Source organism: Tursiops truncatus, chromosome 1, assembly GCF_011762595.2.
Source record: "Tursiops truncatus isolate mTurTru1 chromosome 1, mTurTru1.mat.Y, whole genome shotgun sequence".
NCBI classification, from domain to species: Eukaryota; Metazoa; Chordata; class Mammalia; order Artiodactyla; family Delphinidae; genus Tursiops; species Tursiops truncatus.
In genome coordinates, this window is record NC_047034.1 from 167,275,358 (window position 1) to 167,291,893 (window position 16,536).

The following is a 16,536-nucleotide window of genomic DNA, read 5'->3' on the forward strand; positions in this document are numbered from 1 at the left end:
AGACTCCAGGTGGGCTCTGGCTTTCTGTGTGACCTTGGGCAAGTCACCTCCTTTCTGACTGCCGCCTATTCCTGTGTCCAGGTGTCCTGTACCTACAGGCAGGTGTCCAGGCCAGACAGGGCAGCATTGGAGCTGGACCTAGAGAAGATGCTTGGCGGTGGCGGCAGGAACCTGGGGCTGTGATGGGGAGGCCGCTGGGGGCTGGGTTGAGAGTGGCTGTGATGCATGTAGTAGAAGAACCCTGGGCTAGAGTGAAACCCCGGCACTGCCCTTTCCCTGGAGTGACCTTGGGCTTGTCACTTAACCTCTCTCAGCCTCAGTTTTCTTATCTGGAAAAAGGCTGATAATAATCCAAGCTCACAAAACTGCCATGGTGATTGAATGAGACAATGTCTATGTAAACTGTAGAGTGCCGTGCAGATATGACTACAGTCCTGGCCAGGGGAACGGAAAAGTGGGGAGAGTTCCCCATGTCCCAGCTGCTGCGTGTGCAGGAAGAAGGCAACGCATTTTAAGCTGAGCCAGGCCCTAGGGTCAGGAAGGTTTCCAGAGAAATGGGGAGCAGGCAGAGACTTGGGAGGCCCCCGTGTGAACGGAATGATGGAGGTTGGGAGGAGACAAGGGTGGGATAGGAGAGAAAGAGAGATTCAAGTTCATGAGAGGGAGGAAAATAACCAAATAGGGGGAGGTCTGCGGAGACCAGAGGCAGAGGAGAGTGCATGGTGGGCTAGAAAGGTGGGGGAGAGGTGTGTGAGAGGTGAGGAAGGCTAAGACGAGGAAGAGGAGGCATCAGGAGGGGAGGGGGGAGGGAGGGAGGCAAGAACCTGAGTTTATTCATTTCTTCAGAAGCCCTGATTGAGCAGCTACTATTTTATAAGAGATAATAGTGTAACATTAGGGCAGCGTCTAGATCCAACGGCTGGAGGTTCAAAGCCTCTGTATTTCACTATCAGCGTGACCTTGGACACGTTGCTTAACCTCTGTGTCTTAGTTCCCTCCTCTGAAACAGAATTAAATGAGGTAATACAAGTGAAGCCATTCGCTCAGGGTCTGCACGCGGTACGTCCTGCATCAGGGTTGGCTGCCCTTGCTGTTGTTACTGTTATTATTATTTTTTTTTTTTTTTGCGGTTCGCGGGCCTCTCACTGTTGTGGCCTCTCCCGTTGCGGAGCACAGGCTTCGGACGCGCAGGCTCAGCGGCCATGCTCACAGGCCCAGCCGCTTCATGGCATGTGGGATCTTCCCGGACCGGGACACGAACCCGGCCTGCATCGGCAGGCGGACTCTCAACCACTGTGCCACCAGGGAAGCCCAGTTACTGTTATTATTACGTCCCTGATGTGACGTGCTGGGTCCACAGGGCTAGCTGCCCATGCTCTGAAGTTCAGATCTTTGGCTCTGGAGTGACAAACCTGGGTTCAAATGCCTGCTCTGCCTCGTTAACTGTGCGCCCTTGGGCAAGTTAACATACCTTTCTGAGCCTCAGTTTCCTCATGTGTAAAGCAGGTAGATTTTGAGCACCTGCCTCACTGGGGCGCTGTGAGGATTAAGAAAACTCATGGAAGGCACAGGGAGGCTGTGGCTTTTGTCATTATTGTCCTTCTATCCCTGCAGAGCTGGGATGGATTGGGGCAGGCAGGACCCAGGGCCTCCGATTTCTGCGCTATTCTCATCCTGGAGTCCCTCGCTTCCCCTGCCCCTTAGGGCCTCAGCAATGACCTTTGAGGTGGAGGGGTTGCCTGTGAGGGGCAGACTCTGGACAGCCAGGAACTGGAGAGCTGAGGGCCTTGGGCAGCACTCCAACAGAAGCAAGAGCCCCCTTGTCTTGAGAGACCTACCGAGTCCTGTGCCAACATGAGCAGTCCTGCATGAGGGGGCACCTGGACACAGGGAAACGGAGACGGGTTCTGGAAGGGGAGCGTGTTGGGGAGCTGCTGCCAGGTTGACCTGCAGTGGCCACAGCCTGAGCCTTGGGGTATGAGAAGGGACAGACAGAAGGACAGCACCCGAATAGCTCAATCACGGGCAAAAACCTCCACTCGGCAGCCAGGGCCACCGAGACAGTGATCGCTGCCATCAAGGGGACCCAGCTTCACCTGGGCTTCAACTCCAGGGCTTCCTGGCCTTTGGACAATCTCCGCTCTCCATGCTGACCTGGCTGTGTCAAGGGCTTGGCTTTAAATTCTGACTCTGTCACCCACTTGCTAGGGGAAGTGGCTTCATCTCTCTGAGCTTTAGTTTCTCCATCTGTGAAAAAGGGGATGAATAATGCCAGCCTCCCAGCACAGTAGTGAAGGTGTAATATGCCTGACACAGTGCCAGGCACATAGTCGGTCTCAAGGGTCCCCATGGCAGCCTCAGTGGAATTTGCCCGGACCATTTCTATGGGCCTCTCTCCACTCCCCCTTCCCCAGTCTCTCCCCGTGTCACTGTACCTTGTAATCTACAGAAACCTGTGTTTAGGCCATTGTTTTGCTCACAGACCTTTAATGCCTTCCCACTGCCAACATTCATTCATGCACTCACTCATCCATTTAACAAATACTTAATGAGACCCTACCATGGGGATTCAGAGTTTACCATGAATGCATGAATACCAGGGAATTCATTGAGTGAATAGCTTCTAGCTGCCCAGGCTCTATGATGAATTTTTTCTGGAAACTGAGGCTGAGAGGGGTGTGTCACTGATTTAAGGTCACACAACAGGTAAGTGCCTGGGAATATCTCCCCTACAACGATGCCACAGGCCTGAAATGTCACTGCCACCATGTCTATCCTCTGGGTCAAGCACTCCCCAGTTCAGGACCCCCTTTTAAGGTGCTGGCCCCCCTGGGAGGTGGAGAGGCAGCTGGTGCCTGCGGCAGGGCTATGGACAGTTCCTCTGAGCTGTTTCTCCCTGAGTAGCTGGGCCCAGGGGAGCCAGCAAGGGGGCTCAGAGCTTCCTCAGCGTCTCCTTCCTGGGCCAGGTTCCCACAGGCCCTTCCCCTCTTGGGGTGTGGCAGTCCCAGCTCCGCCTGACTCAAGCTGGCCGTGGCCTGAATGACTCACCCTCCCAGGACCAGCCTTCGAGGGACTGGGGCGGGGGTGCAGCCATGTCAGGGTGGCCCTAGGTGGTGGGTGGAAGCCAGGACTGCTTGCCCAGCCCTGGGCCACCTGGGTCCCAGGAACCACTGGGCACTTCCTCTCCCTGACCCCAGAATGAGCCTCCTCGGCAGACTTTCTAGGGTAATAGGAGCTGACTTCACCCTCACCAGACCTGCTTCCTTTCCTCAGGCAAGGCCGTGGGTGTGGGCAAAGAGTCTGGGCTTGGTGTCAGTCAAGCGCCGCTCAGATGCTGCTCTGCTGCTGACCCGCCGTGTGACCTCTGCGTGCCTCTGCGTCCTCATCTGTAAAGTGGGAATGCCAGTGTGGTGATAAGTCTGTGCCCTCAGGCCTGGAAGGAGGGGCTTGGCATGGGACCTGGCACGTAGTTGGCCCAATGAGTGTCCGTTATTGTTATTGTCATTAATAATAGCAATGGCCCAGGTGGCCCTCAGCCTTAAGGCTACTCTGTCCCTAAAGGCTCAGGGAGAGGTGCATAGAGGCTGGGCTACCTTGCTTAGTCCAGAAGTCAGGGCTCAGCCCTCTACAGCAACCCTCACTGCCCCCCTGCCTCAGTCTGCCCATCTTCAAAATGGGCTGTGGACATCCTCTTGGCTGGAGTATGGGTTAGGGAGGCCTAATGGAGAGCTGGAAGTGAGACCCTGTCTACAGCTGTGATCCCTGGGGAAGGAGAGCCTGTTTGGCAGCCCTGCTCAGGAAGCCCTTCCTCTCCTGCCTCCTGGGGAACCCAGGACCCCCTCCTCTGTGAAATCTGTCCCCCTTAATGTCCCCCAACTCTGAGAATGACTCTCCCTCCCAAAGTTCACAAATCTCCCAACTTGGGGCCCTCCCTGACCTCAGACTCTTTTTCTCTTCCAGGAGGAGTGATGGGCAGAACCAGCGCTTCCCTCAGGCACTAGACCTGCCACGAGTGGACTTAGCTCCCTCCCAGACTGCTTCATTCCACCCTAAGGTAAGTGCCCATCTCCCCACGGCCCCTGGTCTGGAGACCCCCCCACCCTGACCCAGGGCCAAGAGATACCTAGGAATGACTGCTGTGCAGAAGTAAAATGTTTGGGTAGATGCTGCTTGGGGTTTAGCCCCCCACCCCAAGGGTATACAACTCCTCGCCCCTGGGTGGGCCTGGTACAGTCTCAGAAGTTGAACCAGGGTCTGTAGCACTGTTGGGGGCAAAACAACGGGGAATAAACTGGCCAAACAGCTATTCTTCCTCATATTCGTTATCAACATCACCATCAGTTTCCTCATCTGTAAATCAGGTATAATGATAATACCCCACTTCACAGGGCTACTGTGAGAGGTCGCCCTGTGAAGTGGGGTAAAGTGTGAAAAGTGATGATAAAACACTCTGTGCACAATATCTGGCACAGAGTAAGAGTCCTATAAATGAGGCTATTCTTGTTGTTATCATCAAAATCAAATGTTTGCCCAGCACCTGACCTGTGTCAACTTTGTGTTGGGCACTGAGGTGCCAGAAATCAATTTGACACAGACCCTGCCCTCAGGGAGCCATAGTCCAGTTAGGAGATAAATAACTAAACAACTTATACAGGGTGTCAAATACCAGTAATAACCACTAGCATTTATTGAGATTTCCTATGTGCCAGGTGGGTACTTAATGCTTTACGTGCAGTATCTCATTTCATTCTCAAACTCTAACTACTATGTACTTATATTAGTACTCTTATTAGTCCCATTTTGCAGATGAGAAATCGAGGCTCAGAGAGGTTAGGTTACTTGCTCAAAGACACACAGGTAGGATGTGATGGGTCTAGGACCAGAACTCATGTTATCTGACCAGAGTGCCTAGTCTGGTGGCATCTCTAATGCAGAGGGTAATAAGCTCTCACTTTCGTAGTACACTCTTCAGTTTCTAAAGCACGTCCACAGATATCATGCCTCTTGGTCCTTCCATCAAACCTTGGTGGTAGGCATTCTCCAGATGAGGATCCAGATGCTCAGAGAGGGGAAGTGGTTTTCTCAAGGTCACACAGCCGGGAAATAGTAGAGGCAGGATCTGCCAAGCTCCTTTCCCAGTGCTCTGACCTGGAACAAGGGCCATATACTTCTTCTAGGCCAGGAGGGCACATGTCCAAGGAATGGTGTACTTTTGGATCACCACCTCCAAGGGGGTCCAAGTGCAGCGGGTCCTAGGGATCGTATCAAGGGGTTCTTGAGATCCTCTCCTGTTGTCTGTGCCTGGGCGACAGCCCAAGACTGGGCCATGTGGATCCTGGGACCTGGCAGGTAGGGAGCGACTCCATGGCAGCTGGGCTCAGAAGTGAGTCTCCCAGTCCCTCTCCCCGTAAGCATCCAGTAGGAGGCCTGGGTTCACTTCCCCTTCCTGGGCCTCAGTGTTCCTGTTGGAAAAATGAGGGTTAGAAGAGCCCATCTCCCTGAGTCCTGCCTGCTTGGCCAGCCTGGGGCTGGCCTTCTCAGATTAGCTCTGAGCTACCTCCCCTCTGCCCAGTTTGGCTAGAAGCCTCCATTTGTGCCAATACAGCCCAGCCAGCTGCGGGCTCCAAACTGCCCCATCCCAACAGCCCGCCCCCACCCCAGAATCAAGACACAGTCTGTACATCGTAGTCCTTTGACAGCAAAGGAAACCAGGGCCCAGAGAGACAGGGTCCCCAGCAAACCAGTGGTGGGGCTGAGGGGTCCCAGGTCTGTGACACATTCTCCACTCCCCCTCCCCCAGCTCTGCACACGTTTATAATGTTGATGGTGGAGCCAGTGTGAGGGGCAGTTGACCTCCCTGTGCCAGTGGGCACATCCCTGCCCCTCTGTGGGCCTCAGTTCTGATCTGTGATATAGAGGTGGCAGTTTCTCTTCTACCCACCTTGCCAGCTTGCAGTTGGGGGATGACTGTGAAAGTAATTTTGGAAAGTTCAAATTAGGAAGCTGAACTATTATCAGCATCATTACGTTCCCAGGGCAGGACAGAACACCCAGAAAGGACATCCCCCTCTCACTGGGAAGCCGCATTTGTATAGACACTGAGCTATCCAAGACCCTCCTACCCTGCCCTGCTGTAGGATTTTTTCTGCTTGAGGATTTAGAAATCTGCACACACGTACATACACAGCCTACCCACACCTACATACATGGGTGCATTCACATGTCTGCAGGTGTATTCAGAGACTCGCACATGTACGCATGCATGTATATACAGATACACATGTACAAACACACAAATATGCACACCCAGGATGTCCCCATCTGATCTCAGTCACACACATCTACACAGCTGCATGCACACATGTGCACACCCTCCACTCCTGGCACACAGATGTCTCCGGTGATGCGAGCAGCTCTTTCCTCCTCCCAGTGTGGGAATGAATGTTTCTCTGGCTGCATTTCGATGGGTGCCCGGAAGCGCTCAGGCCTGGAAGTGCCTGCGTGAATCAATATTTGCTGCTGTTAATTATTAAAAACAAAGCTACACTGTGTCTGGAATACACATCTCCAGAGTTCCCACCGGCTTCCTGGGCTCCAGCTTGACTCAGGGCCAGGTCTGGGGGAAAGGAAGGTGCGGTGCTTTCCTTCCAGGAGGCCTTGGCCCTGGAGATGGAGAGTGGTGGGTAGCTGCCAACAGCTCCTTCAGGAAGCTGAAGAGAGGTTGGGTACTGAGCTGGTGGGCAGCCCTGCCCCGCAGGGTCTGAAGCAGCTGGTGTTGACTTGGCCACAGCTCAGGAAGCTATTGCTGCTTTCCCAGCATCTGTCTGGGGAGGGGATGCTGAGGCCCTGCCCCCCACTGTTCAGTGGCAGACACAGTGCAGGATCAGCTGCAAGGGCTTTCAGAGGCCTTATATTTTACAGATGGGGAACCTGAGGCCTACAGAGGTGGCAGGGACTCACTCAGGTCTACTCAGCTAGTTGTAGCAAGGCCAGAGCTAGAACCTACATATGCTTAAGTCTTCTCCATGTGTGGGTCCTTGGCAGGCCCTGCTCCCTCCCTCTCCCAGGATCAGGGGCAGTTAGGGACAGGTATGGGCATGGGGCCTGGGGAAGGGAGGGTACAGGTCAGCCACTGGCAGGCATTAGAGGGGGGTGGAGGTGAGGAGGTGGGAGGGGAGAGAGCTCCAAGCCTTTCCCTGGATTCCTAGTTCTGCCTTTTCCAAGATGTGTGACCTTCAGCATGATATTTTATCTCTTGGAATCAGTTTTCTCTTCTGTAAAATGGGGATGACACTCGTACCTCTTGAGTTGTGGGGCGAGGATAAGACTCGCAAAGGGTCCAACATTAAGTAGATGCTCAAGAAAAGCCCTCTGTCTCCAAGGTAACCGCCCCCAACCCCTGCCACTTCCTCCCCGACTTCAAAGCCCAGCCCAAGAAGCCCATCCCTGAGGCCCCAAGGCGTGGTACCCAGAGTTTGGGAAGGTAGAGGACGCACGCTATGGGTGCGCTGAAGAGCCTCGGGGCCCAAGGGCCCGCGCCGAAAGCTCCCAACGCGCTAGCAAGAGCGCGCAGGCGCAGTGTCCGGGGCGGGGCCTCCTGTGTCCCCGCCCCGGATCCCCGAAGCCCCGCCCCGGTCCCCGCGCTGCCCGTACCTGGCGCCCCGCCCCCTCAGGGCCCGGCAGCCCGGCGAGCCCAGCGCAGGCAGCGCGCCGCGGGAGCCCGAAGCCGGGAGCGCGGAGCTCGGCGCTGCGGGGCCCGGGCCGGGGCTCGCGCGGGCCGGAGCCGGCTGGGTCAGCTAAAGCGCTGCCGGGGTGGGGGCCGGGGCCGGGCCGAGCTCAGGATGGCGCAGCCGCGGCCCCTGGAGCCCCCGGGCTGTCCTCGGAGGGGATCACTGCCCTCTGGGGCCGGCTGGCAGGTGAGGACCAGGGCGAAGGCGGCCTGGCCGAGGGGGTCTGCGGGAGACGGATCAGCCCAACTTCTTCGGAGCCCGGCAGGCTCTGCCCCAGTCAGGGCGGGTGTGCGAGGCTCCGTCATGGAGGGTGTGTTAGCTTCTGGGCTGACACACGGCCATCGAGGCCACAGGGCACACCCCTGCCCTGGGGTCCCAGGCCTTGAGCTCTTTCTGCAGCTGCCTACGGAACAGAGTGCTCGTGGTTGCACTGTGGCTCTGGGCTGCGGGGGCACTCTGTGTGTGTGTGGATGTGTGTGTGCGTGTGTGTGGATGTGTGTGTGTGGGCGCTAGCCTTGGGACCACTTCATCCATCCCCTTCCCCCTTTAGGAAGGGTCTGAATGTCACAGTGTAACTTTGATTGGTGCCCTGGGGCACTTCACTCACAGCCTTCCATGTGTCAGAACGTCTGATGCACTAATGAGGCTGTATCTGTGGGTATCACTTGTTGCTGTGTGTGCGCTCTGGGTGACAGTACCATGTGTCAGTGTTTATGTGGCTGTGACTCCCAGTGCGTTGTTTCTGGCCATGTAAGGCCATGTTACCCTGAGTGGGGTATTCTGGGGGACATCAGTGCACCTGTATCACTGGTGCTGGGACTGTGCTGGGCTGAGGTTATGTGGCTCACCCAGGCACAGATGCTGATGTTGCTGCTGTGCAAGGTGTTGGCTGACAGGTGTGTTTGTCTACCTGGACTGCAGATGTGTGTCTATGGTCTCTGCTCTAATTGCCTGTGAAATTGTCTTCCAAGCTCAGAAGTGTTGGGTGTGGCCACAGGGGCCATGGGTCACCATCTCCTGTGGACTCCTGTCGTGCATTTTACAGGGTGGGTTTTGCCTCTGTCGACAGGCCTCACAGTGTGCAAATGGGGTGTCTGTGTCTTGTGATCTTTAACAGACAGCTCTGTGTAGCGTGTGTGTGTGTGTGTGTGTGTGTGTGTGTGTGTGTGTGTGTGTGGTTCAGACCAATGCCCCTCATCCTTGGCGATTAACCACTTCCATAGTTGCTGCATGCTTTTTCTTTTTCTCAAAACTCATTTAATGTTATGGGATCAAGTCTGTCACGTCTGTTATACGGGGAGTGTGACTGATGGGGAAGGATGAACTTGCGCATGGCAGTGGGGCTCTGTGGCTCAGTTTCCATGAACATACCCGCCTGTGTCTGCGAGTGCATGTTATTTTGTCTCTCGGCACGTGGATGTGAGAGTAGTTTTGTGGCGTTCGTGTAGCTTCGTGTGCAATTGCTGGTGCAGCTGCGCAGATCTGCATAGGGGTGGGTTTGCATTTGTGTGTGCGGCTCTTACGCGACATAGACCTGTAAGTGTGTGAGGGAATGTGCTGTTGTGTGACGTAGGACACTGACACGTGTATTTGTATGTTAGCGTGTAGCTGTAAGAATTGATGTGCACAGACCCGGTGGGTTTCTGCGTGTGGGTTTCTGTGTGTTTGCTTTCTTTGGTACAGTGAGACTGTGTTTAAATATTGGTGTGCAGGCCTGTGTGTGTTTGAGCAAGAGAGAAAGAGAGAGAGAGGGAGTGTGTGTTTCCTGGTGTACAACCCCACAGCACATGTGTGTGTGAGCTCAGGCAGTGCCCCCACTGGACAGCAGGAGCTGACTGAACTGAGGACTTGGAGGTGCTGGGGGAGGGGCGCTCTCCTAGAGACTCTGGGGGCTTCCCAGGCCCAGCCCCCAGCTCCGCCAGCCGGCAAGGATGCCGCCTTCCAGGAAGGCTCGTAGGGAGTTGGCGCTGGAGAGGCTGAAGCTGCCAAGCACAGCTGGCAGATGCCCGGATTAACCCTGTGTGTGCCCGGGCTAGCCTCAGGAGAGGCTGGCTGGAGTGTGAGGAGGGAGGAGCGAGGAGGGGGAATGTGTGGACTCAGACACAGGTATTGGGCCAATGGGACATCCCAGCATTCTCTCCCCCAACAGACGCCCAGCCCACACTGCTTGGGGGGGAGGATGGGGCCCTCCTTCCAGAGGTGAGTGGAACCACAGACTCTCCTGAGGATCCCAGCTGGGCTCGTCTCTGGAGTTGGGACCTGGGGCTCTTCTGAGGGGTCCGTGGGCCGATCCGGGCACTGCCAGTCTTGCAGTGACGTGGGGGAGGTGTGTCTCTCCCCAAAGGTCAAGACCTTCTTTGTCTGAGGCAGCAGCCTCCTCCTTTGGGGAAGGGGACTGAGTGGGGTGGGCTGCCTGGGGAGGGTGCTGGACTCTGGGCAGACTTCTCCGGGCAGTTGGTCAAACTCTGCCAGTCAGTGGCACAGAGCCCCATCCTATGATGTCCCTTCCACTCCCTCTTGCTGCTTGGACAGGTCCACGATATTTGGTCCCTTCCACTCCCTCTTGCTGCTTGGACAGGTCCACGGTGTTTGGTCAGAGTTGGGGCACCAGGAGGGCTGGGGCAGGTGGAGACTCCTCGGAGACTTGCAGGATCAGCTGGGCTACCCCGGTGCTGACCTGCTCTCTCCATCTCTGTTGCAGAACACAGATCTGTTTGAGATGATTGAAAAGATGCAGGTGAGGTGGGCTCTGGAGCCCGTTCTGGGGAGCCACAGAGGGGGCTGGACTGGGGGCGGGGGGCCCTTGCTGTGTCTGCAGCCCTACATCTCTCTGAGGACGGGCCGGGAGCTCTCGCAGACCGTGCCAGGAGGAGATGTTGGCAGTGTGCTGTCCAGAGCCCTTTGTCTGGGGATGGGGACTGATAGTGCCCAACTGCCTGACTGACCCAGGGCGCAGGCCCCACTTGCGTCTCTCCAGCTCCCATCCCTGTGTAGGTTGCTGGGGTCAGTGCCTCAACCCACCCCGCATACACATACCATCCCCCATCTCCCAAGAGGCATCACAGGCTCTGCAGGACCCTGTGTGGAATGGGGGGAGGGACAGATGCCAGGGCACAGGGCAACCAGAGGCTGGGCTGCAGGTCCGGGGAGGTGTTAAGGAACCGGGCAGCCCCCGCCCCCTCTGCCTGACCCCTGGCCATCCTCCACTCCCCAGCCCTGGTCCTCCAGGCCCTCGTCTGTGTTTTTCGCTTGGGTGTGTGTTAGGAGGCGGCCGGGGGACTTGAACCAACCTCAGGAGCTTTCCTGATATCAGGTCACCCTCCAAACCCCGTCTCCTGCCATCTTCCTGTTTCCCTGCCTCTCTTAGTCTTTCCATCTCCACCTCTCCCCCTCCTTCTCTCCCTCCCCCTCTCTCTCCCCCTCTCCCTCTTCCTTTCTCTCTCCCTCTCCCTCTTGCTCTCAACAACACGTATCTGTGTAGAAGCAGCGGCCTCCCTCCCCAGCTCACACACAAGCGTGCACGCTGGCCCTGCCCCCACTCCCAGCAGTGACCAGAGCCCCGAGCCCTCCCTGCTGCTGCCAGCCTCCCGCAGCCCCCGTTCCCTCCAGGAGGGCCAGCCCTGCAGAGGCCTGAGTAACCCGGCAGCCAGCGCCCTGCCCTGGGAGCACCTCCACAGCACCATCTACCTGGAAGGGGTGCTGCTTCCAGCAGCAGGGAAGGGGGTGACGGGATGTGCTGCCTTCTCTTTGCAGGGAAGCAGGATGGATGAACAGCGATGCTCCTTCCCACCACCCCTCAAAGTAGGTCTGAATCTGGAACCACTCCACCCTTCTGGGGGCCTTTGGCTTCCTGAGCAGTGCTCTCCAAAGGGCTTGGGGATGGGAGGGGACGGGAAGGGGGAGGCAGACTCCCTCTCTAGGGGTGGGGGAAGTGCTGCCCCAGCCGAGCAGCCAGCCCAGGAGAATCTGCGCCCCCCTTTCGTGAAGTAGCCCTACTGCGGGTTGGTGCTGGGGCCAAGGGGGAAGCAGGGTATACCCAGCCCCTCCCCTCGAGGAGGCTAAGGTGTGGAGAACCCCTCCCTGCCTGTAGGCCTTCATTCCAGCTCCTCCTCACCCCATCTGCACCACTGTAAACTCACCCTGCCTCTCCAGGCTTCCCCATCGCAAAATCGAAGCCCCATCCCTCACGATAGCCTGCCGTAAAAGGTTTTCCTTGAAGCCACTTGTGATCAGCAGTGGCAGAAAGACTCGTACCCAGGACCCAGGAGGCTTACGCTCCCCCTCTCCGTGTAGCTCCTGCCTGGGACGGCTGAGGGGGAGGGGGAGAGACGGAGAGATGGGGAGGGGTAGCCTCGTTACCCGCCAGCCTTCATGAAGAGACTAACAGGAAGCTGGGGACCAAAGGAGGCGTGAGGAGGCTCTTTAGACTCAGGATTTTCTTGGGGTGGGAGCTGCAGAGCCCCTCCAGGTAGGTACACGGTACCATGGTTGGTAATTTGGGACCCCAATCATCCCAGAATATCAGTGGCTGGGCTTAGGGGAGTGGACCCAGGGCTACAGGGATGAGGGTTAAAGTGGGGCTCATGGGCACAAGGCTGATGCTTTGTCTGGAACAGGGCTTCTCAGAGTGTGGTCCTCAGGCCAGAAGCATCGGCATCACCTGGGAGCTGGTTGGCATATAAATTCTTGGGCTCCACCCAGACGCACTGCACAAGAAACTCCGAGGGTGGGGCAAAGCAATCAGTTTAATGAGCCCTCCAGGCCATTCTGATGCACTGAGAACCACTGGTCCAGAGGTTTCTTCTGGGGATGCAGTGAGCCTCCTTTTCCCCAGGCAGGAGACCCAGAAGAGGCTGCCAGCACTCAGTGAGCTAAGCCTGCCTCAGTCCCTGCCTCGTGGGGTCAGCCCACACGGGATGGGGAGATGAGGAAGCAGCCCCAACCGCAACCCCAGCCCGGGGGTGCTGCCTGAACAGCAGGTGTTCTGGGGAGGCTGGAAGTAAAGGGTAAGGACCCCACCCCAGCTGGGCCTCTGCCCTGCTTGTGTTTTGCAGACGGAGGAGGACTACATTCCCTACCCGAGCGTCCACGAGGTAACCGACCGGATCCCACCGAGCCCATCTCCATCCCGAGCCCAGGAGGCACTCCCTCAGGGAGTCTGGACAGCCGGGTCCTCCTCCTTGTCAAGAGCCTGACCACAGGCCTTGCTCTGGGTGTTGGAGACTCAGTTTACAAGCCCAAGACTTCAGAGCCCATGTGAACCCTTAGGCCTCTGAGCCAAATATGCCAGCCTCTCGGCCAACGTCATGCTCTCAGCTTTACCTGTCCCCACACTCCCATCCTTTGAGACTGGGACATGGGGCTCTGTGCATCTGGGTCTGTGCCTGCAGTGGGAGGAGAAGGGCTGGAGCAAGTGCCTTGAAGGAGGTGGATTTGATCCCTGGGACCCACATAGGCTCTGGGCTGTCCCCTAGTACTCCTTAGCCATGGCAGAAGTGGCTCCAGGTCTGAAATGGGGGGTGTCTTGGGGCCCCCAGTGGCGTGCAGTGTGGGTGGCTCTCAGCTGTGTCCTCCTTCAGGTCCTGGGGCGAGAAGGGCCCTTCCCCCTCATCCTGCTGCCCCAGTTTGGGGGCTACTGGATTGAAGGCACCAATCACGAAATCACCAGCATCCCGGAGACAGAGCCGCTGCAGTCACCCACGGCCAAGGTGAAGCTGGAATGCAACCCCACCGCCCGCATCTACCGCAAGCACTTTCTTGGCAAGGTGTGTGGCCCGCTGGTGTTGGGGGGCTGGGCTGGCTGGGGAGTGGGTCACAGCCCAGCCCTGGGGGACGCTGGGCCTGGGAGGGAGCGGAACCGTGGGCTGGGCTGGCTGTCTGTTGCAGAGTCCAGGGAGCATGCGTAGTGGATTCACTCATTCAGTCAACAAACATTTATTGCAAAAGGCAGTGTTATGGCATAGTGGTTAACAGAGACTCTACCAGGGCTTGAATCCTGGCTCTGTCACTACTTGGGACATCAGGCAAGTCACTTACCCTCTCTGTGCCTCTGTTTCTTTCTTTCTTTCTTTTTTTTAAGATGGGGAGACTGTTTTTTTTGTTTTTAATACATTTATTTATTTTATTTACTTTTGGCTGCGTTGGGTCTTCGCTGCTGCGTGTGGGCTTTCTCTAGTTGCAGCAAGCGGAGGCTGCTCTTCGTTGCGATGCACGGGCTTCTCATTGCGGTGGCTTCTCTCATGGAGCATGGGCTCTAGGTGCATGGACTTCAGTAGTTGTGGCACGTGGGCTCAGTAGTTGTGGCTCGTGAGCTCTAGAGCGCAGGCTCAGTAGTTGTGGCACACGGGCTTAGTTGCTCTGTGGCATGTGGGATCTTCCCGGACCAGGGCTCGAACCCGTGTCCCCTGCATTGGCACGCAGATTCTTAACCACTGCGCCACCAGGGAAGCCCCTGCCTCTGGTTCTTCATCTGTAAAAACGGAGATGGTGATGATACCCACCTCATGCCTTTAATGCGACGATGTTTGTGAGGCATTTAGAATGGTGTCCGGCCCAAAGTGTCCGGCACAAAGGGCTCAGTCAGGGTGAACAGATAATGAGCACCAGCTGTGTGCCTGGTCCTGTTCTGGGCACCAGGTATACAGCAGCAAACAAAACAGCCCCAGGCCCTGCCCTCAGGCAGCTTGAGGTGGGGAAGACAGTAATTCCATGGTGTGACCTGGATTGGTACAACCCCTGCCCCACCACCTGCCCCAGAGCCGGGACCCTGCCCAGTAACGACCTGTCCTCGTGTCACCCGATGACAACGGCATTCCAGGCAGGAGCTATTGGGCGAGGCTGTGGGAGCTGGAGGGGAGGTCACACGCTGGGACCTTGTAGGTGCCACGTTCCATGCCGAGTGCGGTCTCTGTGTCAGTTTACAAACGAGGTGGTGGCATGTAGTGTGGGCTCTGGAGTCTCATGGCCTGGGGACGCCTATTGACTCTTCTGTTTATAGATGGTGTGACCTCGGGCAAGTTAGTTAACCTTCCTGAGCCTGTTTCCTCGTCTGTAGAAATGAGGATGATAAAGGCATCGAGAACCATGTTTGGCACATAGTAAGTGCTCAGTAAACGTTAGATGTTATTATTACATCTTCATAATTACTCTGTGAGATCAGGAGCGTCCTAATTTTTACAGAAAAGGAAACTGAGGCTCAGAGAGATAAAACGACTTGGTTAAGTTCACACAGTTACTGAGCTAGGAACTGGACATGGCTCTGGCTGACCTTCCATTAAGACACACTAAGGGAGGGGTCACGTTTCTAGTGTATGTGCGTGCACTCGTGGGTGCTGGGAGGAGGGGTGACTCCTTGGGGTGTTGGGAAGCTGTGTGGGCTCAGTCTGGGCCCAGGGCATTAGCCTGATGCTGGTGGGTATTGGTGCTAAGGTGGGGGGACAGGTTGACTGAGACTAAACCAGCAGGCCCAGATGCAGGAGCCATTGCCTGGGGACAAACTCAGAACAGGGCAGGGGATTCCACCTGTGGGTGGAGAGAGAACTGCATCCCCGGAACCCACTGTCCAGAGGCTCTTAATTGGGTCTGGCAGGTGGTGGGGCCTGGGGGACTATGTGGGCCTAGCATATAGTTGGTGCACAGAAAAGTTTGCTGAAGAAGTGGTGAGTGATAGAATGAAGGTGGTGCCTTGGGCACTGGAGGATTGGAAGAGGCACAGGTTGGGGGGTCTTAGAGGAGGCATGATGGCCAGGGTCAGGCTGGCAGCACAGAGAGGAGGGGCCCCAGGGGCTGGCAGAGAGGCCGGGCCATTCCCGGCTCCAGGTGGGGTGCTGGGGAAGCAGTGGGCCGTGTTCTGCCAGAGGGAGGAAGTTAGGGTGACTTTGGCATTGACCCACTGGGACCCTGAGCCCACTCTCCTTGGGCTTCTCTGGGCCCAGCCAGGGGGGTCTGGGGAAACTCCGCACCCCGAGGACTTCGGTGCAGACCTCCTTGCCAAGTGCCTGCCACTCCCTCTGCACAGATAGTGCCAAGCCTTTGGGGGTTTCCGTCACTCTGCCCCAGGTCCCCGCGGACTGCCCCTGAGCTCTGGATTTGTGGCGCACGTCCCCCGGCCCCTACATCTTTTTCCTCCCATCCTTTGAGCACAGCTGTTTGTATTTAAACAGGGCTTCCTTCTACGATGACTCCTGGGGTGGGTGTGGCTGAGGAGCCGGGCTGGCAGGGGAGCCCAGGGCCAGGCGGGGTGAAATCTTCTGGCACTTCCGGCTCTTGGCTCTGGGGCTTCCCACCTGGAGGTACCAGACTGCCAGCTCCTCTCTGGGGGCGCCATCCCTGCTGCAGTTCCCCTGGGCCCTCGGGAGCATTTCTTCCCCACCCTGTGTCTTCCCCAGGTGAGGCAGGAGGGCAGGAACCGGCTCGGTCAGCCGGCCAGTGTGTTCATGAGATGTTTCATTTCCTGATTCTCATGGGCCCTGGCTTCAGGGGCCACAGAGCAATCAGTTAAACAATCAATCAGTTGACATATTTTTATTGAGCACCTCCTGTGTGCCCAGCTCTGAGAGGGGCGGGGGCTGGGAGACAGCCATGCAGGTACAGATGTGGTCCTGACTTTGCTGAAGACCCAGAGAGCCAAGGTTACTACAGACGTTCAGAGAACACCTACTCTGCGCCGGGCACTATCTCTTTCAGTGCCTGCCACCCTCCCACAAGGTAGTGGGCCTCACTGCCATTTGACAGACTAGGAAACTGAGGCACAGAAAGGTGAGGTGACCGTCTCAGGTTACCCAGCTGGCAAGTGGCAGAGCTGGGA

The 16,536-nt window shown here is 56.8% G+C and overlaps 1 protein-coding gene across 2 annotated transcripts in view; it reads left to right on the forward strand.

The window, feature by feature from the left end:
* The window catches only part of RAP1GAP (RAP1 GTPase activating protein), a 50,485-nt gene that overhangs the window by 17,815 nt on the left and 16,134 nt on the right, over positions 1–16,536 (forward strand). For both annotated transcript variants that reach the window (XM_073794651.1, XM_033841756.2), the window contains exons 3-7: positions 3,961–4,054; positions 10,432–10,467; positions 11,484–11,531; positions 12,785–12,823; positions 13,310–13,495. In XM_073794651.1, the coding sequence (XP_073650752.1) occupies positions 3,961–4,054; positions 10,432–10,467; positions 11,484–11,531; positions 12,785–12,823; positions 13,310–13,495 (403 nt within the window). The remainder of the gene's footprint in view (positions 1–3,960; positions 4,055–10,431; positions 10,468–11,483; positions 11,532–12,784; positions 12,824–13,309; positions 13,496–16,536) is intronic.